At 37.3% G+C, this 27,104-nt stretch overlaps 1 protein-coding gene across 8 annotated transcripts in view; it reads left to right on the forward strand.

Moving 5' to 3' along the window:
• Positions 1 to 13,679: 13,679 nt before the first annotated feature.
• Positions 13,680 to 27,104, forward strand: part of LOC107870769 (ubiquitin-like-specific protease 1D) — a 98,243-nt gene continuing 84,818 nt past the window's right edge. For 4 of the 8 annotated variants that reach the window (XM_016717411.2, XM_016717412.2, XM_016717413.2 and 1 more), the window contains exon 1: positions 13,691 to 14,229. In XM_016717411.2, the coding sequence (XP_016572897.1) occupies positions 13,882 to 14,229 (348 nt within the window). In that variant the 5' untranslated portion in view covers positions 13,691 to 13,881. Of the gene's footprint in view, positions 14,230 to 27,104 lie in introns of all 8 variants that reach the window. The other 4 variants (XM_016717415.2, XM_016717416.2, XR_007055805.1 and 1 more) reach the window with 3 other exon arrangements.

Genomic DNA, 27,104 nt, shown 5'->3' on the forward strand with positions numbered 1-27,104 from the left:
CATTTTTATTCTGTCATACTGTATGGCACCTGTAGATCTTAAGAAGTTGAAAGAGCAACTCAAAGTTCTTTTGGATAAAGGTTTCATAAGGCCCAGTATTTCTTCTTGGGGCGCACCTGTTTTATTTGTGAGAAAGAAAGATGATTCTTTGTGTATGTGCATTGACTATCATCAACTTAACAAGGTCATAGTCAAAAATAAATATCCTCTTCTGAGAATTGATGACTTGTTTGAACAGTTGCATGGTGCAAGTTATTTCTCCAAGATAGACCTTAGATTCGGCTATCATCAACTTAAAGTGAGGGAGTGTGATATTCCAAGGACAGCCTTCCGAACCCGCTCTGGTTACTTTGAGTTTCTAGTCATGTTCTTTGGGCTAACCAATGCCCCAGCCGCCTTCATGGACCTTATGAATCGACTGTTCAAGTAATATCTCGATATGTTTGTCATTGTTTTCATAGATGATATCCTTGTGTACTCCCGTAATGAGAATGACCATGCGAATCATCTTAGAATTGTCTTGCAAACACTTAAAGAGCATCAGTTGTTCACCAAATTCAGTAAGTGTGAATTTTGGCTAAGGTCTGTAGCCTTTTTGGGTCATATCATTTCTGAAGGTATTAAAGTTGATCCCCAAAGGACAGAAGCTGTGAAAAAAATTGGCCTAGACCTATCTCCCTATCAGACATTAGGAGTTTCTTGGGTTTAGTTAGCTACTACCACCGTTTTGTTGAGGGTTTCTCTACCATTGCATCTCCCACGAGCTGGTTGACCCAAAAAAAGTTAGGTTCCAGTGGTCAGATTCCTGTGAGAAGAATTTTCAGGAGTTGAAGACTCAACTTACTTCAGCCTTTGTGTTGACTTTGCCTGATGGTACAGATGGTTTTGTAGTGTATTGTAATGCCTCTAGAATTAGTTTAGGTTGTGTGTTAATGTAAAGAGGTAAGGTTATAGCCTATGCATCTAGACAGTTAAAGCCGCATGAGAAGAATTACCCAACCCATGATCTTGAGTTAGGTGTTGTGGTTTTTGCTTTGAAAATCTAGAGACACTATCTTTATGGTGTTCATGTTGATGTGTTTTCTGATTATAAGCGCCTGCAGTATGTGCTTACTCAGAGAGAGTTAAATCTTAGGCAGAGGAGGTGGTTGGAGTTATTAAAAGACTATGATATGAGTGTGTTATATCACTCGGACAAGGCCAACATAGTGGCGGATGCCCTTAGCAAATTGTCTATGGGTAGTGTTGCTCATGTAGAGGAAGGTAAGAAAGAGTTAGCTCATGATGTGCATTGTCTGGCTAGATTGGGAGTTAGGTTGCTTAATTTAGCCGAGGGGAGTACATTGGGAAGAGTAGTTTCGGATCCTCTTTAGTTTTGGAAATGAAGGAGAAGCAAGATAGGGATCCTAGTTTGGTCAGACTGAAGGAGTCAGTTAAGGGACAAAAGGTAGAGGTTTTCTCCCAAGGGGGAGATGGCATGTTGAGATTGTAAAGTAGATTGTATATTCCGTGTGTTGAGATCTGAGGCAGAGGATTTGGCTGAAGCGCATAGCGCGTGATATTCTATTCATCCTGGTACGACCAAGATATACCGTTACTTGTGGGAAATCTATTGGTGGAATGGTATGAATAAGGATATAGTCGAGTTCGTAGCAAAGTGTGCAACGTGCCAACAGGTTAAAGAGAGCACCAAAGACCTGGTGGTGTGATGTAAGAGTTATAACCACTTGAAAGTGGGAGGTGGTGAATATGGACTTCGTAATCGGGTTGCCTCTTTCGCATCGTCATCATGATTTTATTTGGGTTGTTGTAGATAGCTGACTAAGTTCATGTATTTCTTGCCCGTGCATATGTCTTATATAGCTGAGGATTATGCTAGATTGTATATTAGGGAGTTAATCAGTCTATACGGAGTTTCCTCGTCTATCATTTCGGATAGGGGCACTCAATTTACTTCTCAGTTTTTGAAGGCGTTCTAGCAGGGTCTTCGTACCCAAGTCCTTTTGAGTTCTGTTTTTCATCCGCAGACAGATGGTCAGGCTGAGAGTATTATTCAGACCCTGGAAGATATGTTGAGAGCATGTGTTCTTGATTTCAAAGGTAGTTGGGATGAGCATTTGCCATTAATAGAGTTTGCCTATAATAATAGTTACCATGCTAGCATCGGTATGGCACCAGTTGAGGCCTTATATGGTAGGAGATGTAGATCACCCATAGGTTGGTTTGAAGTGGGTGAAGCTGCCGAGACTGGGCCTAACGCAGTTTTTGAAGCTATGGAGAAAGTTAAGTTGATTAGAGAGAGGTTGAAAACCGCCCAAAGTCATTAAAAGTCTTATGCCGATGTGAGAAGAAGAGATCTTAAGTTTGAAGTAGGCGATTTTTTATACTTGAAGATTTCACCCATAAAAGGGGTAAAAAGGTTTGGTAAAAAGGGGAAGCTTAGTCCCCGTTATGTTGGCCGGTATAGAGTCTTGAGACGTGTTGGTAAAGTGGGCTATGAGGTTGAGTTGCCCGCAGAGTTGTCAATTGTTCATCCTATTTTTCATGTCTCCATGCTTAAGAAGCATATTGGTGATTCCGTTGTAGTAGGTCCTTCAGAGAATGTCGCTATTCAGAATAGTCTTTCCTTCGATGAGATTCCTGTTGAGATCCTAGATTTTCAAATCCGTAGACTAAGGAGCAAAGAAGTTCCCTTGGTCAAATTTTTGTGGCAGAACCAGTCTGTTGAGGGTGCTACTTGGGAGGCAGAAGCAGACATGCGAGTCAAGTATCCGCACCTCTTTTCCATAAGTTTGGATTAATCTAAAGGTATTATTATTCCTTAATTCAGCCCTTCTAATCTAAAGTTTAGCTATATGCATCTATCCTTGTATGAGTTTTTGCAATTTTCGAGGCATTCAAGAGTTTAGAGAGATTTTGAGCCCATTTTAGCAACTTGCTTCAGCTATGTGTACTCAGTTTTTCCTGTGTTCTTAGTCTAACTAGGGACATTCGAGGACGAATGTTTCCAAGGGGGAGATATTATAAAACCCCGCAAAAATTCTCTTGTAGAATAAGCCTGTAACGCCCTGATTTTCTGAACTGAAATGCTATACGGTGCTCATGACCCCGAAGGACCAGAAGCTAACCTATGACTGATATCTGGACCCGTAAACTGCATAATATCTCATAAAATATGCAGAAACATAAACTGTAAGGCCATAAGGTTCAATACTGATACATATCTGAAAAAACATGGTATAACAATACTAAAAAGAAACATAAATACTGACGTCTGAACATTTAATCTGACATCTAGTCCGAAAGCCTCTAACTGAACTGAATAATGAGTTGAAGGAACATATCTCCAACTAACTCCATGAACTGAAAAACTAATCTGAAATACTATAATAAAGTAATAATAATATTATCGTCGAATGAAGAGGATCACTGACTGCTAAAATCTGCAATGCTACTACTGCTCTGAAACTCGTGGCTCTATACTTATGGCGTCAAATAAAACACTATAGCGCAAATGCGTCAGTACGACTAAATGTACTAAGTATACGAGTGAGGTAGGTTAAATGCAAAGGGTTTTATATGCATGAGCAATGCTGACTTATATGAACGTGAGAATACATACATACATACATACATACAGAACTGCAACTAAACTCGTGGTGATACTGACTACTGAGTCTAAATACTCACAACATGAGTTTACTGATGCTGAGATACTGAATGACTGAGTTTACTGATATTGAGATACTGAATAACTGAGTTTACTAATATTGATATGTAATTCACAAATAAGTGAGGAACTGATACTGTATTACTGAATACTGGGAGACTATTACTATATTACTGATAAAGAAATAATTATTTCTAATAGTTCTGATTATGAAGAACTGATTTGACTGACCATATATAACAGTCCTGAAACTGAGCTCGTGATAACATGACTACTGAGTATGAATACCGATGACATGTATTTACTAATAACATATCATGAATGATAACTGAATTCTGATAACTGATATATCTGATAACATGAGTTCTGATAACTGATAGCATAAATGACTGTATCTGACAGTCCTAAATCTGATGGAACTACCTGAGTTCCGTACTGTATCTGATTTGACTGTATTTGACAGTCCTGATATCCTGAAGAACTATCTGAGTTCTTTTACTGAGACTGATACTGAAACTATGGGAAGTAGTTATCTAACCGACATGCCCCAAATACGCTATAATAGCAAAGTTGGGGGCCAATGTCTTCCCTGATTGGAAAGGTGTCAATACCGTGCCACTTGTAAGGACAAGCTGTGAGTGACCCTCATCTGGCAGATACTCTAATGAGAACGGAAGGAACCCTTATCTAACAAGTTAAGCCAACTCATCTACCTTCAACTGACATGTATTGATATCTCAACCTATGCTGGCTATATAGTTCTGGAACACAAGGACTGCTTCTAAGAATCACACCCTCTACTGGCATGTGAGTTCCCATCCTTGGGTTCGCTTGGTGCTGAATCCTACTCCCAACTAAATGACACTGAACTGATTATACTGAACTGATTTCCTAGTTCATACTAGAATTAACTGAACTATTACTGATTGTTCTATTTAACTGAACTGAACATAGACTAAGTTTATTGAGTTTCGATGACTAGCAGAACACTACTAATATTTGAACTGAATATTGAACTAAATTGTACTGATACTGAGATTTACTGAATTCCATAGACTGGCGGAATATTACTGAGATTATGTAGATTACTGAGTACTAAGTAAAACTGAACTGATACTGCCTTTACATGAGTTTTCCTGAGTCATAAGACTGACTGAAGTCTACTGAACATGGCTTGACTGAGAGTATCGTGAAAACATGACATGGCTCTAAGCACACAACTATATTTTTCGGGTACAAGTACCCCTAGGACTCGATAGAAGGAAACTGACACTTCTTGACATTCTTGAATACATGATCAATATCAACTATTCATAATAAAATAAGTTGGGGATTTCATGAAGTACATGGTTAACGTAATCTTGTTCATGGTAGGAATGTATATAATCAAGATCATAATTTTATACTCTAACATCATGAAATTCCAACAACATATTCATTGTACAACAATAGCATGTAAGCCATTCAAGCATGAGGTCAATGGCATGAATTCACCTTTTAGGCCATCTTAATCCATACTACATGTTTCTTGTTTCTCTTAAACATTTAATCAAACACCTTTCATGCACAACTTAGGCATAGATGAAATCATAAAATTTTCACAAAGTATAAATCACCAAATTCATGGACTTCAACTTATATTTCAACATAGTTTCATGATTTCACATAAAGATCCCAACTTGGGAACCATTCAACACCAACAACATGATCATCAACGTCCAACTTGCAATTTCAAGAACTCAACATAAAGTTCATATGAATAATATTACAAAATAAATTAGTTTTCAGGATCCTTCAGATAACTCATGGAATTAAAAACTCAATTTAACATCATCAACATGAACATAATCATCCCACCATAAAATATTCATGATACATAACTTAAAACTTGATTTCTTGAGCTCCATGAATGAACACTATGCATACCTTAGTTCTTGATTTTAGGAAGATTGACGGAGAGAATTGCTTGAACTTGGATCTTCTATGGAAACCCTTTCTTGAGTTCTTGAGAGAAAATGGAAGAAAAGAGTATATTTTGCTTTAAATGAGTCTTAATCCCGTATTTGGGGTATATATAGGGGTGGAGGATGACCAAATTACCCCTAAGAAAAAAGAAAAAGATGAAGTTGTCCCTCTGTTAATAGTTTTGATAGGCTGTAGTAAATTGATCATATCTTTTTACTCAGATGTTAGATTTGGATGAAACCAATTTCATTAGAACGAAGACTCAAAGAGATTTCCATTGATATATATATCAGCTTGCACGGTTCATTATATACAAAAAGTTATGATCATTTAAAGTTGACCCTGAAATACTGAAAAAACTGGGTACAAAGGCAATGAGAGGGCTCTGTGGCTCAAACACCTTTAGCTATTGGTTCGGGCAACCAAACATGCCCTTACACTATTATAAAAATTCTGAAACTCATCCGGGATGTACTAAGAGTTTGACCGATCGTAACACAACTTGAAAATCAAAAAACGGAGGTCGGAAAGGTCACCAAATAAATCCCCAAAGTTTGGAAGTATAAAAATGAGACTAAGTCTTGAGAACTTAGCAAAATATTCTAAGTGTTAGAGCTTGTAAAGCTTAATGAGCTGAATTTTAGGCTTAGGATTTTACGGGGTCTTACAAAGCCTTAGGGCGTTTCAAGTGAGGCGTGATTCCGGCCCTAAAATATTGAGAAGTGACTTCCTAAGTGAGTATCGTGTTAACTATATAGAATTTCCCAAATTTCGACTTTTTATCACACGGAAAATTTGATAAGCTTTCCGTCGATATAAGATTCGCCTAAATCTAATACCCAGGTAAGAAGTTATGGCTAATTTAAATCCTAGTCATAAAACAGCGTCATTTTAGAGCTTAGCGCATCACAAAGAGGGTCTATTTGACAATTGTCAAATTCCAGTGGAACTCCGCAATAGTGGCGCATTATAGAGGACTCCAATTTCTCAATAGTCAATTTCTAGTAGCCTAGCACGATTGTGACTTATCACGCTGAAGTTCCAGGTCCCAACCAGTAGGACAACGTGATGGCTCCGCGTCGAGATAACTCCCAGATTCCCATTTGTCAATTTTCAGTGAGCCACCGCGATAGTGGCTCATCGCGGTGGCCCATAAAATCAGGTTCCCAGTTTAATTTTTCCAGCTTTGTACAAAAGTTAAAAAGGGCACTTTGGACTTTTTCAAGCCTTTTAAACGGTGTAAAAACCAAATTGAAGTTATTTACAAGCATTCTATGAAGTTTTACTCAAGTTTTCTCTCAACAAAAACCCTAAGTATCCAAAACCTCTTCCAAGAATCTCAAGAATCCACCATAGATTTTCTAAATTGAGTCAAGATTCAAGGTTCCCAAGTCAAGGGCTTCAAGAACCCTCATTCAAGAGTACGGATAGAGTTCCAAAAATGAGAGTTAGCTTCTAATTCAAGGTATGTGGGCTTTTGAACAAGGGAAATCCTTTTACCCTTGTGCCCAAAGGCTTATTCAAACTACAATGCTCTGCAATTTATGATATTTTACATAAAATTGAATTGCAATTTTTCACCCATCATTATCGATTATAATATTTTGATGCTTCCCATGAATTGAGAGTCTAATGGCATGATTTTCACATGTTTTCTTGAGAAATTGCAGCTGGGTCTATACCCCATAATTTTAATCCTTGAGAAGTTAATAGTTGAAGTGTTTGAAACATTGAAGTATATGAGTATGTTGAGATTTTGAGATAAATTGCTGAAATTTTCAGATTTGTACATGAGTTATGAATCTATATGCTACCTATTATGCTTTTGATGAGTTCTAACTTGAGATTGAATAATGGATTATTAAGCCCTGCTTGAGACTTGAGATTTTATGAACTATTGTGCTATAAGCACCTATGATTTGAGTATTCTGAGATTATTGAGAAATGTTTTGACCTAATGGTCATTGAGTTTTGAAATCCACTCTACTACATGAGATTATAGATTTGATTATTGGGTTCTTATTGAACCATGAGATTATTCTAAAGTGGATTTTCATCAGATGAGCGAGATAAACTAAAGGGAGTAGTATTTAGCACCGAGTTGGTAAGTTACCATAATTTCTTACCCTAGAACTATGTGCCACCATAGGTTTGAGATTTTAGGCCTGAGGCCAAGATGATTGGGCCTGAGGCCGAGAAAAGTGATCACTGAGTTGGGGTTATACTACTTGGCAAGAGTATGATGCCTCTTTCCAACGTGAGGTCTGTTTTTTAGGAGGACAAAATATTGGACTCCATGTAGCTCGCATGGTTTATGTCGGTTAAGAATCTCCCTTAAAACTAAAGCTTTGAGATAAGATATTTTTCTTTAAAACTAAAATACTTTCACTTGATATGAGTATTTTTCCCTAAAGCTTGTAATGAGATATTTTCCTAACGTGAATGAAATACCTTCAAGTATGTTCCAAAGTTATATGATTCCGAATTCCAAGTATTTGAGTTCAAAAGAGTTATGAGTTCTTGAGCATTGAAGAAGTTTTACTCTCCATAAGACATATGCATGAGTTGAAAGTATTGCTTAAAGTTTCCTTTAGCCTCGAGTGATGAGAATAAGAGAAAAGTACAAATTTCAAAGCTTAAAGTATAATGACTCACGAGATTGTGTTAAATGTTCCGTTTTACATGATTCATGAGCTTTGTATTTTATACTTATTCAAGCCATGTGAGTCATTACTTATTACATGTATGATTTGATTAAAAAGTATTGATATTGTTTTATATAAATGCATGCACCCCCACATACTCAGTACATTCTCAAGTGTTGATCCACATATACGTCTATGTGCTACATTGTCTTATAATGTAGGTTCAGGTGCTCAGTTCGAGCCTCGTCAGTGATTTTTGAGTGCCTCTATCTACATTTCTACAGTAGTGAATCCTCGTGATTCGAGTACCTATATTAAGACATCTCAGTATTTGAGAGACTATGTTGTTATTTCCAGTTCATTTCGAGTCAGTGGGGGACCTATCCCAATGGCTCTCTAGTTCATGGATTGGTAGAGGCTTTGTCAGACTAGTTATCAGATTGTGGCTGTGTTGAGGTTTCCAGTATTATGGTCGTTTGGACCTAGTATTTTCTCCGTATTTCCTTTCATATGATATGACTATGCTAGTGTTTGAATTATTTCATCTTGAAATGAGTGCTATTAGTAGAAACAGGCTCAAAGGGTTAGCTTGGGGCTCCTTGTAGCCTTAAGCACCATGTGACGTCCTGGGAGGCGATTTTGGGCCGTTACACTATCATACTATAATGGAACTTTTTCCTTCATATAGGCATTTAATCAAACACATGGGGAGCATACTTTGGTTATACCATCATCTATATATCTAATTATCATGGTTGCATAAATAAATTTGCAATTTGAAGGGTTTATCCTTAATATTATGCAAATCATCACAAACTAGGATCAATCATTAGAACATATAATTTAAAACATGAATCAAAACCCCACAACAACATGGATATGAATTTCAATTCAGCTAAATCCTAAACATTCATAAATACACAATCTTAGATTTTTAAAAGAGATTCTTGAGCTTCATGGGTGAAAGGGGCCCATGAATCAACACTTGACATACCTTGATTGTGAGTTTCTTGAAGTTCTTGGACTTGAAGAACTTGAATCTCTTAGTTTCTTAAAGAAGGGTTGGGATCTTGTTCTTGGGGATTAATCTTTAAGAGAAACTCTAATTTGGTCTTGTAGATGAATAATGAAGTTATGAGCCCTGGTTTGGTATAATTTGGTGTTAAAAGGGGTGAAAAAGACCCAAACACCCTTATAAAAATAGCTTTAAATTACTAAACGGGATCTGTGATGGCTTGGACGATGGGTCGTCGCTGGCTCGACGACCCGTCGACCTTCCCGTCGTACTAGGCCAGAATGTGATCTTTCTGCCTTGGTTGCGACGGTTTGGGCGACGATCTATCGCTAGTTCGACGGTCCGTCAGCCATTCCATCGCGCCTGGCCAGAAAGTCGACTCACTGCCTCCGCTGCGATGGTTTGGGCGATGGTTCATGGCTAGATCGATGGTCCGTCGGCCCTTTCCGTCGTACCTGGGCGGTTCAGACTGCTTTCTATATTTCGGCTATAACTTTCTACCCCGATATCGAATTTAGGCGAATTTGATACCGATGGAAAGCTTATTCAATTTCCCACACAACAAAAAGTCAAAATCTTGAAAATTGCATATGTATAAAAGTGGATTCATCCTTTAAAGCAAGTCTTTAACATTTTTGGGACGATTTTTAAGCTAGGTAGAAGTACGGGGTATTTCACAATATCTCCTCTACGACATATTTCTCGGGGAGGGTTTTAAAAACGTGCTACTAGTGTTACTCAGGTGTTGCCACTGTGGTACCAATGTTTCATGAATGAGTATGATATGAGTATGGAATGCTCATAATCAGTCATAATGAGTGTTTTCATAACCAACCACATGATATATTTCCACAACCAACCACAATAATACATTTCCACAACCACATGAGCTAATATCTACTCATTATTTCCGTTTCATCCATGAATTTTCATGTCTCATATGTCAATAAAGTATGAATACAATCACAATACACCAATGGTACCCCATTAAGTATTTTAACAACACAATATAATTATTCACATGTATTCAAGGCTATCAATATCACATAGGACCCCTCACAGTCACACATATCACATAATATGTTAATTTTGACAATTACATCACATATAGGCCCCCACGGGCACAAATAGGCCCTAACGGGCACAACACATAGATAATCATTTTTTTCATGATTAGTTCTCACCCTTAACATACATTTTGTACCATCATTTACTACCCAACCCAGTCTAAAAAAAATTCAGTTATAACTTACCTCAAAAGCTGAAATACCGTAATTGAGACTTTGCTCCCAAAGCCTTACTCCTCACGAATGGTCCCGAACTCCACTAAAAATATCAAATATAAAATTTACATATCAAAATAAAATCAACAACACACATATTGACTAGTTTTGATTTGGGATCAAAATGGACCCTCAAAATGAATTTTAAAAAAAGGACAAAATCATAAGTTTACTTTAAAAATATGTTTCCCATATTTTTAGGAACCTACAGCTAAAAATCTAAGTCAAATCGAGATTCAAATCGAAGAAAAACTATTTTTAAGCTTTACCGGGTAAAATCTTTGAAACTCGGGTTAAAATCAAGAATTAGAGTTGTTTTGAAGGTTAAATTGATTAAAAACTAGTAATTATAAGATTAAAATATTAGTCAAGTGAAAAGAAGTGAATTTGGGGTTTAAAATCAAGCTCTAAGATTTTTGGGGTTTGGAGAAACTAATCAAGAAATGACTAAGAAAAGGATGAATTCTTACCTTAAATCCGTAATAGAATCAAGAAAAAGATTTTAAGCTAGCTTCCCAAGCTCCCACAAGCTTAACTCCCACACTATTTTAGGGTTTAACTTTCAAGAGGTTAGATGAAAAATAAGCAAAATAGTCCAAAAAGCTTCAATTAATAAAGCAGAAAAATCTGCACTAATTTTTTTCTAAGCTTGGACGGACTTCGACGGGGTGCCCGAGATTTGTTCGGAGTCCGATGTACACAAAAAAACTATGTAACCACACTAAATTCGATGCTCTAAACTCAATGACGATATTAGATTTTTTGAAAAAATATCATTTTTACAAAGATGATCCCTGAAATTACAATTTTCCAATTCGAGGGCCGAAATGAGATTTAAAAGACATAAAATCACACCAAACATGTTACCACCCTAAAATCGACGTTCTGAATCTGCCAGCGAAGTCTCATTTTCCATTCAAGGTCATTTTGACTAAACATGGGTCCCACACCCATATTTCCAATTTTTTAATTTTCTGACCAATAGGTCGAAATGAGCTTGGGTGCATCGAAACCCGAACAAAAGGTCTGCCTAGCCTAAAATTGATATTTCGGAGCTGCTGACGCAGTTCATTCAGCCATCCATTGCACGGATTGAAAAATATCCACATATGTCTAAAATAAGGCTTTCGAAGTCATCAAAAACCACAATATCGTATAAATGGTACCAAAATGTATCGAAAATCATGCCAATCACCCCATACTCCAGAAATACCATAATGCAACTACAGGGAGGGGTAAAACAGTCAAATCATATAAAAATACACAATTTATATATTTTATAAAAAAGTTGATCGTTACACAACAGATGACAAATCTGTTGCAACAGATAAGTCATCTGTTGAAATAATTTTTATGCTTTTTCCAATAGAAGAAACAGATAAACCATCAGTTGTAACAATCGGGTCATCTATTGCAACAGATTGGACAACACCAACAAACAACACAAACAAATCAACACCAACAACACCAATATTTATATTTACTAATACATCAATATTTATCAACAACACAAACAAAACCAACAACATCAATATTCAACTCCAACACCAAAACATTTATCAATATTTACAAATACAACACCATTAACAACACCAACACACATGCACAACAACAACACCAATACACACCTAACAACACCAAAAAAACAAACACACAAAATAGTTATGTCAACAAAAAACTCTAAAAACACAACAAACATCAACAAAAAACTCTAAAAAAACACAACAAACACCAACAAATCAACAGTTGTTTAAGTAAGTGCTAACTTAAACCAACAAAATCAGGGATTTCACAAAACCGATAATTGTTAGATTTGATCACAACAAATGTCTCTGAAAAATTTAAAATTGAAGTTCACTATTTGTACAATAATGTTCAAGAATAGGAACTACAATAACAACAAAAAATTATATTTCACTCCAAAAAGATACCATGTTTACATCAATCATATTAAAAGAAAAAATATCACAAATTAGAATTTTCTTGAGTCTTCATTTCATTTTTAAGCAACAAATATTAAAATTGTTAACCAATACTAGAAGAGAAGTTAACTCAAGTTTCTTTTTCTTCATAACTAAAAAGTCCTACTTTTTTACCTGTGAAAATCGGAAAGGAACGATGAAGAACTTGAAGCTGTTGTAGCCGGAGAATGCAATCACACTGATATATTGTGGAGGAAATTGACGATTGAAAGTCGAAAAGGAACGATAAAGAACTCGAAACTATTTCGCGAGAGGTTGAAAGTCATCAGAGATTGAACATCGCGTCGGTTGATGATGGTTTACAGTAGCCGTTAGAAGTTTGAGAGAGAGAGTTGAAACATTGGAGAGAAAGGAGAGTTTTGTTGTGAGTTAATTTCTATTTTTTAAAAAATTAATTTTTTAAAAAAATATTACTCTATCCGTTTTGAAAAAAATGACCTATCTGCAAGACTCGGTCCTTCTTTCTTCTTTCTTAGTTTAAAGAGAGGAGAGGAAGGAAGAAATGAACGGTTTTTGATTATTTTATTGATGAGATTTTCAATGAAAGCTGAGATGGGGTAAGTGTGAAGAGTTAACTATTGCGCTACTTTTATTATTTCTTAGAAGAATGACCTCGGTATACTCCTAAAAAGGCAATTCTCGCTCTACTGAATCGAAATAATGAATCCCGCATTTGGAATGTTGCTTTTGAGCCGGAGTTTGCTTGTTTTAGTCCATACAACGCCTTTTTGAGTCGACTAACTAGATGTGAAGAAACTGACTGCCTTGACAAAGGTGGCATGTAAATCCCCTCATGTACTTTTTCAATTCAGAAAAAGATTCCCCGCATCTTACTGGAACGAAGGCTACTTTCTTTCCGTTTCAATTAGAGCTCATACAAAAGTAACCTTTTACAGTGGGGTAAAAGTATTCTCAGATCGATACTAACTTTGACTTGACACAAAGTTTAAAAAAATAAAGAAAGATTTGAATATTGTGACCTTAAATTAAAGTTGTATAAGATATATCAAAATGCTCTTTAATCTTCTTATCTTAAACATGTTACTTGGAAAGTTGAAATTAAAGTATTGTCTGTTTTTTCTTTAAATAGAATTCTTTTAAAAATGGAGGAACTAATCAAGTCTCAATTTACCTAATGTTTTTGTAAGTGCCTTTGACCTTATACTTGCACAATGGCACCAATGCTCAAATAAATTATACTTGGTCGATGTCTTTGGTTCAATTTTCTCAAGTCCTGCTTAAAGCAAAACCCCACTGTTCTAATCAATTTTGCGGATTCTTTCTATGAAAACGAGTTGCAGATTCGAGAATTTTATAATCTATGAATTTTCAGGTGCACATGAAAAAAGGAGAGAAAGCGGGGAGTAAAGGAATAGTAATAGACTGGGACAAGTTAATCAACGACGACGACGACCGTCCGGTTGAGCTAGTGGTTACCTCGACCTTACGACGGCTGCCAGCAGAAGAGCATCAATCGATCAGCATGGATGGAGAAGAGGGACTTTCGAACTTATCAAATACAGAATTGACCGACAAAATTGCTAGGCTAAAAAAGTCTCTTTCTGGCAGCATTGGTGCTAGGTTACCCGATGGAGGTGAAAAACTAAGGGCAAATATCCAACTGCACGAGGATGAATTAGAATTGAGGAAACGCGTCGCTTCCGATAAGGTTTGACTTTGAGATTTTTATTCAATTCCTCTTTGTTTAATTTATTTCACAGTTACGTTTATAGCATTGTGTGCTTCACTGCATTTCGTGAAATTCTAATGAGAATAACTTGCTACAATGCTATTATAGATTAATTCTATGCTTTACAGTCAGCTGCACAAGAAAATGGTTACTATTACATTGCAGTATGTAGCGTATCTTTTTACAATTTGGACAAGTATGAACTAGTAGTAGTGAGATCCTGGACTATGTAGGGTACCATTTCCCTCAAATGTGGTTTTTAATGGATTAAAACTGTCTGTACAGGCTAGGGTTGGAAAGTTCTGTATTCCTATTCAAAATTTTGGTAGAGAAGGCAGTGAAGCAGGTCATGCAGTGTTTGATTATCATATTTAACCTTGAAATAAGGACGAGGAAGATCACTACCTCCTTTAAAAGTAAAATTATTTTTGGTCTCATTCTCTGGCTGGACAGCTGCATGAAGCTGTTTTAAACCCAAGATACAATAAGATACCTAGTGAAATTCCATAGGATAACATTCAAAAAAAGTGGTTGTCCATGTGTAGTAATCTTATGTTGAGGAACACGAGGAGTTAGTAATCCTTTATTTTGCAATATCTGATGAATATGATGTTTTTATGCTATTTGACATGGGATGGATAATGCAAGGCAAATACAAAGATAACATCTCAACTAATTTGATGATATGGGTAAATATTTCCGTAGATTTTTCTCGATTGACCATCATGTTTTGTCATTTGTTGTAGTTCCCTCTCAGTTAAAACTTGAACTTCATACAAGATTAGTACTCGATAAAAGCAGCTCCATGCTTAATATATTTACGGGTGGTGGTGGAGGAAGAATCAGTGAGGGCATCGGGAGAGAGAGATGGGAGGGAGAACAACAACAACAACATCAACAAGATACTCGGCGTATTCCCATAAAGTGGGGTCTGGGGAGGGTAAAGTGCATATAGTCCATACCACTATCTCATATGAAGTAGCGAGGTTTGTTTCGATGGACCTGTGGTTCCGGACAAAAAAAGTATTAAAAGGACATAATAAAAACAAAAAACAAGATGGAATAACCCACCAATAGAATAACAGAAACAAGACACCCGCCGAGTAGTATGATAAACTATCTATCCGAAATCACAAACATCACCAAAGCACCACGAACCCGAAATTGCAAGACACATGCATAGCACTATGATACTGGCATGGCCCCTTCCTATTAGAAATGACACACTTCCATCTGCTAATCCTCTACCCTAATTCGCGTCCTCCACACATTCCTATCTAGGGTCGGGAGGGAGAAGAAGGTGGAAATTATACCAAGTGAAAAGCAATAATTTCCACCTTAATTGCCGGAGAAGGTGGAAATTATTATTTTTCACTTGGTATTAAGTGGAAATTAAGTAAAAAAGAAAATTCCCTTACTTCGTACTGTTGGAGATGTGTTCTTAATGAAAAGTGAATAAATGACACTCGTGTTGCTTGGTCAGATCGACCCTTCCATGACACTCCTACCAAAGAAGAGGTATCTATATGATCATTGAGACAGTTAAGGTACCTAACTGCGTCGAGTTTAAGGGGCTATCTGGATATTTCTCCCTAATGCAACGAACATTGTTGGTGTGCGTATTGACATGGAAGTTTGCTGATTTCAAAGACAACAAGAATGGTCCTGGGATGTCACCCCTTGTGTATAACATGACAATTTGGAGGTACAGGAATAAAAGATAATCTGGAAGGAAAATAGTTGCTAGAAATAAATTGACAAATATTTATTGTCACAAAAGAATAAATTGATAAATAGGTGCTTTAAAAAAAAGAATAAATTGATAAATAGTTGCTTATGCAACTTTTTACTAAAATGATGTAAATGGCTTAGACAATGTTATATAGTTTGTGAGCTTGCTTAGAGCTATAAAATTTTAAAAAACAATCGTAGTACCATTATAAGGAGAACAATTCTAGTACTTGTTAACCTTTATATTTCCAAACAGTGTCTGGGCTTAGCTTGCATGCCCAGTTCTTTCACCAGGTACATGTGCTATCCCACCGGGATATGTGTCAAATAACTCTGGACACCAGTACTTCAGCAGATTGGAAGAAATTGCCTGTTTTAACGTGTCTACTGAAATTTGATGACTCTGCCCACCAGTACTAAGCCATTTACACCATTTTGATAAAATGGAATGCGCTGTTCTTGCAGCTTAACCATCTAAGTTTGAATCTGGATAAGGGGTAGTAGATCCTTTGTTCCTATTATTTCCGCTCTTTTTTTGGTCACAAAGAACCTGCTTTCCCCATACGAGGCCATCTTCTTTTGCCTTGTACGTGTGCTTTTAGATCTATTAATGTCAGATCAGTACCAATTGGCAAAAGACCAGCTATGCCTACTCCAATCCTGCGTGCTTGCATGAGACAAACTTTGGTTTGCACTGACAGTTTATGAAACCTCTTCATTTTGGATTGCAAGAAGAGGACTATCCGTTTCTGTATATGGTTACTTTACGTGTACAATTTGAGTCCCTAGTTAAATCCTGCTTTCTTTCTTGAGACAAACTTTGGTTTTGAACTGACAGTTTCTGAAACCTCTTCATTTGAATTGCTAGAAGAGGCTGTCCATTTCTTTGAATTGTTACTTTACGTGTAAACCTTGAGTTTACTTCTATGTGCCTTGTTTGACTGGAATTTTAAGAAAGATTTTTGATGCTTGTGGTTGGAAACAGGCCATACATTTGTATGCTATAAATATTTTTATTAAGGTTAAAATGAGAATTTTAAAGTTAAATTGGTTCTAAATATAGAAAGGTGTCATTCTTTTTGGGACAAACAACAAAGGGAAGCGTACCACATAAATTGAGTATTAAACTGGGTTTTACTCTTGTATTTATTTTCCTCCCCTTGAATGGTGTGTTGTGATAATTATAGGGAAAAAACACTCTCTGTACAGTTATTTGCGGCGTTGCATAATCTTTTGGTTGTTTGTGCTTGCATACTTGAGAATTTGTTTTCTACTCTCCCTTAGCGTGCATGAAAAACTTCAATATTTTTCTCTTGAATGTTGTAACTGCATTCTGTTTTCAATATTTTTGAGATTTGGCTTGCTTATTATAAAGATCAATAAGCATACTTAAAAATAAGGAGTTCAAATGTCTTCAATCCGACACATGCAATGCAAGACTAAAGATTTTTGAAATATATCAATTTAACTTGGACTCCGGCTAGAATAATCAACCACATAAGTCCCATATTTTTGAAGAAATATTTTTCCTCAAAACTGGTGTAGAAATTTTAAGAAATATAGTTTGACTTTGTGAGAAGTAAAGACACATGAATAAATATAATAAAGAAGTGTATGTACATTATTACAAATACAACGAACCCTATTTATAGATATATTCTATATAATACATAATATTTTTTCGATTTGGGCCACTATATATATATTATCTTTTTCCATGTGGACACTATAAATTAATATTCTAACATCATCCTCAAGCGGGTGCATATAAGTCACATGCACCGAGTTTGTTACGAATGTAATCAATACGAGGTCCAATGAGGGACTTGGTGAAAATATCTGCATGCAAGATAATCATTTGGCTTCACAAATTTTGTAACAAAATCCCTTGAGAGTATCTTTTCTCTTCCAAAGTGACATTCAATCTCAATGTGCTTTGTGCTCTTTTGAAATACCGGACTTGACACATTACACAAGGTCACGTTATTACACACAAATTCCATATGATTGATTTCTCCAAATTTCAATTCTTTGAATAACTATTTGATCCAAACTAGCTCACAAGTAGCTACAATTATTGCTCGATATTCTACTTCAGCACTAGGTTGAGCAATCACATTTTATTTCTACTCTTTCTGGGCACCAAAATTATCTTCCACTAAAACATAATGTCCAGATGTAGAACGTCTATTAGAAGGTGATCCTGCCTAATCAATATTTGTATATCCAACGATCTGCTCATGACCTCGATCCTTAAAGAGTAATCCTTTGTCGGAGCTGATTTCATGCATTGCACAAAATGTAGTTCACTACATAGGGAGAATTCCTTAAAGTGACTTACATTACTTACAGGAAAGAAATGACAGGTCTAGTCATTGTGAGATAATTCAACTTGCCAGTCAATCACATCTTCCAAGATTGCGGAGTGGCAGCCCCTCTATGGAGTTTAGCTTTTAGATTCGTAAGAGTGTCGATTGGTCCGCATTCCGTCATTCCTATCTACTTAAGAATGTCTAAGGCATACTTTTGTGGTGAAATATCAATGTTTGATTTGGACAGAGTGACCTCAATAGACAGAGAATACTTTAGTCTATCGAGATCTTTAGTGTAGAAGTGCCGAAAGAGATTTTGCTTCAAAGTAGTAATGCCATCTTGATTAGTGCCGGTGATAATGATATTGTCAACATCAAAAATTCAAATATCCTCCCAAAAAATCTCCCAGGCACAGTTTTCGAGGTCCCTTTCGGGCCTTAGTTTCTCTCTCCGGTAATATTCCGACTGCCGGAAATTTCTCCCCTCCCTTTCTTTCTTCTTTATTATGGGTGGGAGTTGTTTCTTCTTTTCTATTGGTAAGTCTTTTGAAATCAAGGATATTAGTGAAGGCCAGATTAGGTGGTTCTTATTCGGTGAACGGAGCAGCTGTTTCTCCAGCAAAATAAAAATTGACGTAAGCAACCTGAGATGGGTATGCAATGAACTACAGCAGGTTTCTCGAGGCTCTGGAATTATACAGGAGATGGGGAAGAAAGAAACAAAATGATCTACATAGAATTTATCAAACTTACAATGTTTATGGGCGTTTTCTACGAATTGAAACTTGGAGGGGAAACAAAAAAAGTGCTCTTATTATTTCGGTGTCTGATTCTAATCTTGGTTGGTCTGAAATTGCTTCAAAGATTCTTAGATTCTTGGGTAAGCCCTCGAACCCAGTTCTTCAAAGGTTCACTAACCCGGGGAACACATTTTTGGATGCTGTATGCAAACAGAGTTGGCCGGATCTGGTGTATCAAGACAAACCCAAATCCACAAATTTGTTTCTTTCCTATTGTCTTGTGGGCACCTTCAATGACCCTTTCAACACGATCCCAAAATCGAAGGTTATTCAAAAATGGTTCCTAAGTAGATGGAAGATAACGGCAGGTCTGAGGGTCACTCCCATCTCTCACAACCAATTTCTATTTGAACTTCCATCGAGGCAGGAGGCGGAGAGGGTGAAAATGGGTGAATGGTTTTGGAATGTTAGAAGACTCACTCTTGAATGGTGGTCTTCGGTGGCCGGAACTCAACTTGCAACACCAAAGTCTGCTTACCGATGGGTTCGAGCTTTTGGAATTCCTTTGAATGCTTGGTCAGAGAAAACCATGAAATTTATTAGTGACTCTTGCGGTGGTTATGTGGACGCTGACGAGGACATGAAGAAGCGGAATCACCTTTATTGGGCTCGTATTTGCATCACCGACTCTACCTAGGAGATTCCAAGAAAGAAAGATCGATCTGAAAGTGGAGGATTGGATTTTTGAGATCTCTATAGTTGTCGATGTTGTTGCAAAAACTCTACCCTCCTGGAAAAAGCCAGACGCGCAGATTATTGACCAGCAGTCAAAGACCATTGAGTCAGCGTGTCTCATGCCTGCCAAGCCAAGGTTTTTAAATTTTGAATCTCATAGGGTTGGGCCATTCTTTATTTCAGCCCAACAGTAGAAACGGGCCCAAACCCTACTTCAGCCAAGAGTGGACCAGTTATATTATTCCTGAATAAAGAAAAGGAATAAAACTCCTTTTGTTAAGACAAGGCCACAATTAAATGAGTGGAAATCCAAAAGGCCGGCCCAATCACTCATTCAGGAAACCCCACTTTATCCACAAAAGGGAAAGGCCCAGCTGAAACTTGCTCCACAGATCCAGCAACGACGACTTGTCGACCTTCTATCGAAGCTGATCCCAGTGGTTCCATGGCGGATGACAACTATTTAGACGATGAAGCAGAATATATGGAATCCCTCCCACTTCTCACTCTTCCTTCTTTATACCCTGAATCTTACTTGCCTTTTTCCCAGGGTTCTGATTTTTCACCTTCATTTGGAAGTGATGCTTTGCGATTAACATGGGATGGCTATAATCACGATAAGCATCAGGTTGTTCAAACTCCAACCGTAATTGAGACGTCACGGTGGACAAAAATTGCTATGTCTAATGCATGTAAGGCTTTTGGGGTGAAGTCTTCAGGTTTTGAGCATGAAATTCTTGATATGATTCTGCTTATGGAGCAGAAAAGACAATCTTAACTATAGCAGCAAATGGGAAAAAGTAGCGAGGCTAAGAAACCGAAAAAGAAGGGAGAAATAGAGGCAAAGAAATTGGCTTGCACTATTACTTATGATAGAGGTGAAGAATCCAGTAGGGGCAGGCAATTCAAAGCCTTCTCGGAATGAAAGCGAAGATCATTAGCTGGAACGTGAGAGGGATCAATGATACGAGCAAGAAGAGCACCATCAATTCCCTTATCCAGAAGTAGAAGCCTGACATTCTATGTTTACAGAAAACTAAGATTGAAGGATGTTCTGTGGAGATAGTGAGACAGTTATGGGGTTCTAGATAGGTTGAATGGGTGGAACTAAAAGCCAGCGGCAATAGAGGGGGCATAATTATATTGTGGGATAAAAGACAATGGGGCTGTATTGATGCACAACAGGGGCAACACGCTATGTCAGTTATGATGGAAGGTGTTCAAACTGCTTTCAGATTTTGTTTTAGTGGTGTCTACGGGCCACACTCTAACCGGGAAAGGGATGACTTCGGGAATAAATTAGCAGCATAAAGGGTCTTTGGAATGAAAGTTGGGTCATTGGAGGAGATTTTAATGTCTGTTGATTTGAAAGTGAAAGATTCAATTGTTTGAGAAGATCTAGGCCATGAAATTCTTCTCTGAATTCATTCAAGACATGGCCGTAGTTGATTTACCATTGCAAGGGGCATTCTATACCTGGTCCGAGGGAAAGCTCACTTCAAGCCTTTAGAATTGATAAATTCTTGATTTCTTCAAAGTGGAATGATGCTTTTGGCCGTGTGAAACAACTGGCTCTCCCCAAGGTTATTTCGGATCATAAACCCATCTCTTTAAAGAGTGGCGATTGGTCAAACGAACCCTCTTATTTTAAATTTGAAAATATATGGCTCCAACAAGATGGATTTATTGACTTGGTAAAACAAGGGTGGCAAAGCTATGCGGTTAATGGTTCTCCAGATTTCATCCTCTCTCAAAAGCTGAAAACTTTGCAGAGGGATTTGGTTACATGGAACAGGCAGGTTTTTGGCAAAGTTTCTTCTAGAACTAGCAAAGTTTTAGAAGAGATTTTAATTCTTGAATGGGCCACTGATGGGAGGCTTCCGACTCAACCTGAAAAGAATAAATTATTGCAATTAAAAATAGAGATTCAACAACTAGCTAAGGCTGAAGAAACATCTTGGAGACAAAAATCAAGATACTTATGGTTGAAAGAAGGGGACAGAAATACGAAATACTTCCAAAGGGCTGCTAACTCTCGTAGGAGATACAATTGTATTGACAAGTTGAAGGTGGGGGAGATCATTATTGATGACAAAGTGCAAATAAAAGAGGTTGTACCTGACTACTACCAGGAGTTATATACATAAGATGAAACTTGGAAGCCTACAACAACCTTCGAGGGCTTGAGTCTTCTAAACCAAGATGATAGGGTGGCTCTTGAACAACCTTTTGAAGAAGAGGAAGTGTTGAGTGCTCTCAATTCATGTGCCCCTGACAAGAGCCCGGGCCAGATGGCTTCACAATAGCCTTCTACCAGAAATGTTGGGACACTATTAAACATGATCTTATGGAGACCTTTCATAATTTTCATAACAATTTCCACATGGTTAAATCTTCCAACGCTTCTTTTACCGCCCATATCCTTAAAAAGAAAGGATCTATAGAACTTAAAGACTTTAGACCTATCAGTCATGTCGGTAGTGTCTATAAGTTGGTGGCAAAGGTGCTAACTGAAAGATTGAAAAAAGTGATTGGGAGATTGGTTTTAGGCTATCAGAATGCTTTTATAAGAGGCAAACAAACTACTGATGGAGCCTTATAGCAAATGAAGTATTGGATTGGAGGCAAAAAAGTAGTGTCCCGGATCTATTACTCAAGCTGGATACAGAGAAGGCTTTTGACAAGCTCAACTGACAATACCTAACTTCTATTCTGAGGCAAATGGGATTTGGAGAAAAGTGGATCAAATGGATCTAGTATAGCTTCTCCATAGTTAAATATTCTGTTTTAGTCACAAAAGCCCTACAAGATTCTTTTCCCCTTTGAGAGGGATAAGGCAAGGCGACCCACTATCTTTATTCCTTTACATTCTGGCCATGGAGGGTCCTAGTAGGATGCTAGAAAAGGCAAGGCAATTGTAATGGATTGGTGGCTTTGAAGTGGACAACAACCTTGGTCTTATAGTCCCTGTTTCTCATCTTCTTTTTGATGATGACACCCTTATTTTTTGTGGTGCTGAAGAGTCTCAAGTGAGGTATCTCTACCTCACCCTTATGATTTTTGAAGCTTTATCTAGGCTCCACATTAACATGTCGAAAAACATCGTCTACCCTGTGGTTCCAGATCTTGAGATCTTGAGATGCTGGCCAGCATTATGTACTGTAGCACTGGAACTGACTCCCCCTTAGTGCTAGTCACAGATCAACAGAGATTTGGAATGTGGTCATCGAAAAGTTTGGGAAAAGATGGCCTCCTGGCAACAACAGTACCTTTCTCTTGGTGGTAGGGTAACACTCATCAATAGTGTTCTTGATAGCATTCCGACTTATTTCATGTCTTTGTTCAGAATACCAACAGAGGTTCAAGAGCAACTCAACAAGTTAAGAAGGTCTTTTTTGTGGGAAGGTAATAGTGACAGCCACAAGTTTCATTTAGTTAAGTGGGCCAAAGTAACTCTTCTAAAGCATCTAGGTGGTCTAGGGTTAAAGGATTTAGCAATACACAACAAATGTATGTTAATGAAATGTCATTAGAGGTTTAACCAAGATAATGTTGGCCTTTAGAAGGAGATTATCCTAACCAAATATGGTAGCACTAGCCATTGGTGGTCCAACCCAGTCCTAGCTCCTTATGGGTCTGGATTGTGGAAAGGTATTAGGAGATTGTGGGATGAGTTCTTCCTCAACTCCTCCTTCAAAGTGGGAAATTGAGCACATCTTCTATTCTGGAAAGACAAATGGCTTGGCTCTATCATTCTTAAGGATGTGTTCCCTAGGTTGTTTCGTATAACTACTAATCCAAATTCAACCATTGCTCAGAACGGGGAGGATAATGCATGGAATTTGCATCTAAGGAGACACCTAAATGACCGGAAATTGAGGGCATGATAGCGTTGATTGGGAGTTTGCAGAGCAGTCCAGTTCTCACTCAAAGAAGTGACAGTCTTAAGTAGGGAAGCAACAAGAATGATTCTTATTCTATCATAGAAGGTTACCTTCTCCCGAGCTCAAACAAGGATCTGATTGACTTGGCCTTGGAAGCTCATCTGGAAAACTAAATTACCACCAAAAGTTTCTTGTTTCTGCTAGATCACCTTACAAGGAGCTTGTTTAACTCTAGACAATCTCATGAAAAGAAAATTTCTTTTAGGTAATAGATGTTCCTTGTGTAATTGCACCTCTGAGTCCATTAATCACCTGTTCTAACACTGTCCAGTTGCTACAGAAGTATGGAATATGTTTCTCTCCGTTTTTGGTCTGCAATGGGCTATGCCTCGCACTGTCAGGGAACTTTTTATGTGTTGGAGTATTTGGAAAGTTGGGAAGTCCATGAGAAGGATTTGGTCAATGATTCCTGCTTGCATTTGGTGGTGCTTATGGTTGGAAAGAAACCAAAGATGTTTTGATGGTATTGCAACTGCCAGCTCCGACCTTATGGCCAGATGCCTGTTTACTCTTTTTAGCTGGGTTAATCTTACCCCTGCTTACAACTCAGATTCTTTTTTAGATTTTATTAGCTCTCTAGTCCTTTGATGGACCTTGGATTTATCAGCTCTTTAGACTTATGATAGGTTTTTGTTATCTTTGTAATGAGTTGATATCTTTTCTTTTGTAACTATGCATCTGTGCTTTATAAAACACTTCATAAAAAAAATGATATTGTCAACATAAACCATCAAATAAATACACAGGTTTGGAGTAGAATGCCAATAAAACAAAGAGCGATCAACTTTACAACTTGTCTTGCTAAACTCCTAAATTACTATGCTAAACTTCGCAAACCAGGCTTGAGGAGACGGTTTCAGACCATCTTGGTTATTAGGCTCCTCCTGAGCAACAAAACGAGGTGGTTGCTTCATACAAACTTCATCCTCAAGGTTACCATAGAAAAATCATTCTTAATGTCCAATTGATAAACAACCCTATAATGGATAATAACCATGGATAGAAAAATGTAAAACATATGCTATTTTAGCCACATGGTAGAAAGTATTATTACAATCAAGTGCAAATATCCGAGTATATCCCTCGACACAAGACGAGCCTTAAGTCGATCAACTTGACTGTCTATACCAACTTTGATTGCATAAATCCAACAACTAAGAATAGATTTACTTGGAAGAAAAAGACCAATATCTCAATACCACTCGCATGTAAGACAAACATCTCGTCGATCATATCTTACCTCTATCCGGGATGACAAAGTGCTTCACTTGTAGACTTACGGATGTAAACACAAGATAAAGATGATATAAAGGCATAATGGGGTGATGACAGATGACTTGATAACTTTAAAAGGTACAATTGGGTTTAGTATTATTATTGGATCATAACTTTTTCAATGTGCAATCATTGACTAGGAGAAGACAAGCTTGCTGTAAGTGTAGGGTTCGACATAAGATATGAATCATCTGTGCCTGATGTTGGACATAGGCGACAATGATAAGTCAGGAGCTGTGATAATGTGGTTGGAGATGTAGAAGTAATCGTAGATTCCTAAAAAATTTGTATTAAGTAAGACCTTAAATGATATTATGATGATTAGAGGAAAATCTAAAGTACGATCGCGACTAAAAAATATGACCGACTGACACAAGGTACCAACGAAGATTTGTTGAGTAGCAGTAATACCCTTTAAACCCAAGAATAACCAAGGCATATTTGTGAATACGAAGGGCAAATTTATCATTCTTGTGGGTGAAGATATGAATAAAACATGTGCTCCAAAGACACGAGGGGAAAAAGAGTATAGAGGTGACTGAGGATGCAATATGGAGAGGGTGTTTGGATAGGCTTTTAAAAAGTAGCTTATATGCTAAAACCATAAGTAGGGGAGACCTGACTTTTGGCTTTTGGCTTATTTTTACACTTTTTTAGCCTAAAAGTGAGTGCTTAGAAGCACTTTTAGTTTTGGTGAGCACTAGCAAAATTAAAAATTGCTTAAAAGTCAAAAGCACCTAAAAATAATGCAATGCAAACATCGCAGGAATAAGGAATCTCATTCTGAGTGGAAGATAAGAGCATCCAGACCCCCGTTTGGTGCGAATACACTGGGTATGTTGTTGTTGTAGAAACTTGTGTGAACTGCATGCTAAAAAACCTAGCAAAACATGGGGTTGAATGAGAAGAATGTGAGAAGTCTAAATGTAATACCTATTCTTCCCTGCTGCATCCTCATTTTGTTGAGGGGTGTGTTAACGGGTGTACAAACAAAATGTCCAAGGAATAATTTCTTAGTGAGTTACAAACGATTGAAACTTGGAGGATAAGTATTTTAAGACATTATCACTACAAAAAGTTCGAATTGAAATACAAGATTTACGTTTTATTTCAATGGAAAAACTCTTGAATATATAAAATAACTTAAAACAATGTTTCATTTAGAAAATACAGGTACATCTTGAATAATCATCAATGAAAGTTATGAAACTAACAAAATAATGAATCCTATAGTTGAACTAATTGGACCCTAAATATTAAATGATCTAGTAAAAACTAGACTTTGTGTGACACAATTTTGGTGTGGACAAACTAGACAAACTAAGAACTATCTGCTGTAGGTTGATTAAACTTGGATGTCCCACACGTCTATGAATTATGTTTTGAGGATCTGTAATTGGACATGCATGGGGTGCCGAGAAAGGTGTTTCTTTACGTGGTTAGCGCTAGTGGGGTGATTTTGACGAAAGAGAATCTTAGAAAACGAAAGGTTGTATGCTTAAGCTGATGTTTTCCTAGTAAGGAGACATGTGAGGATATGGATCATATTTTGTTATATTGCAAGTTAGCCACGAGGTTATGGAGGGTTATATTTGAATGGTTGGTGTTCCTTGGGTTATACCACGATCTGTGAAGGAAATGTTGTGCAGTGGGAAGAGTGAAGATAGGAGAAGAAGACATCAGGCGTGGGATGTTACTCCTCTTGCTTTGATGTGGGTTATTTAGAAAGAGAAACAGGAGAGCTTTTGAAGGGGGTAGAGATGAGAATTGCCCAATAGAGGAGTAGTCTTTTTTTGGTATACCTCTTGTATATGGGCCAGGTTGGCCTTGTTTTATCAATGAAATGTTTTACTTGATTAAAAAAATTGAACATGCTGTGGAGTAATTAGGAAAGGTAAGATAGTAGAGGCCTTGAGATTCATGCCCTGCGCTAATTGTCTATCCCATACAGCGGTCCTGCATAATAAAAGAATCATCAAGAAATATTACAACACAATATAGTGCATGCTCGAACAACTGACAGGTGCAAGATTATAAGGACAACCAACAACATAACAAAATTGAGTTTAGAGTAATAGGGGATAGGGATTAGCTTATCCAAATCCTTTTACCTTTGT

The sequence above is a fragment of the Capsicum annuum genome, chromosome 5, assembly GCF_002878395.1.
Source record: "Capsicum annuum cultivar UCD-10X-F1 chromosome 5, UCD10Xv1.1, whole genome shotgun sequence".
Classification (NCBI taxonomy): Eukaryota; Viridiplantae; Streptophyta; class Magnoliopsida; order Solanales; family Solanaceae; genus Capsicum; species Capsicum annuum.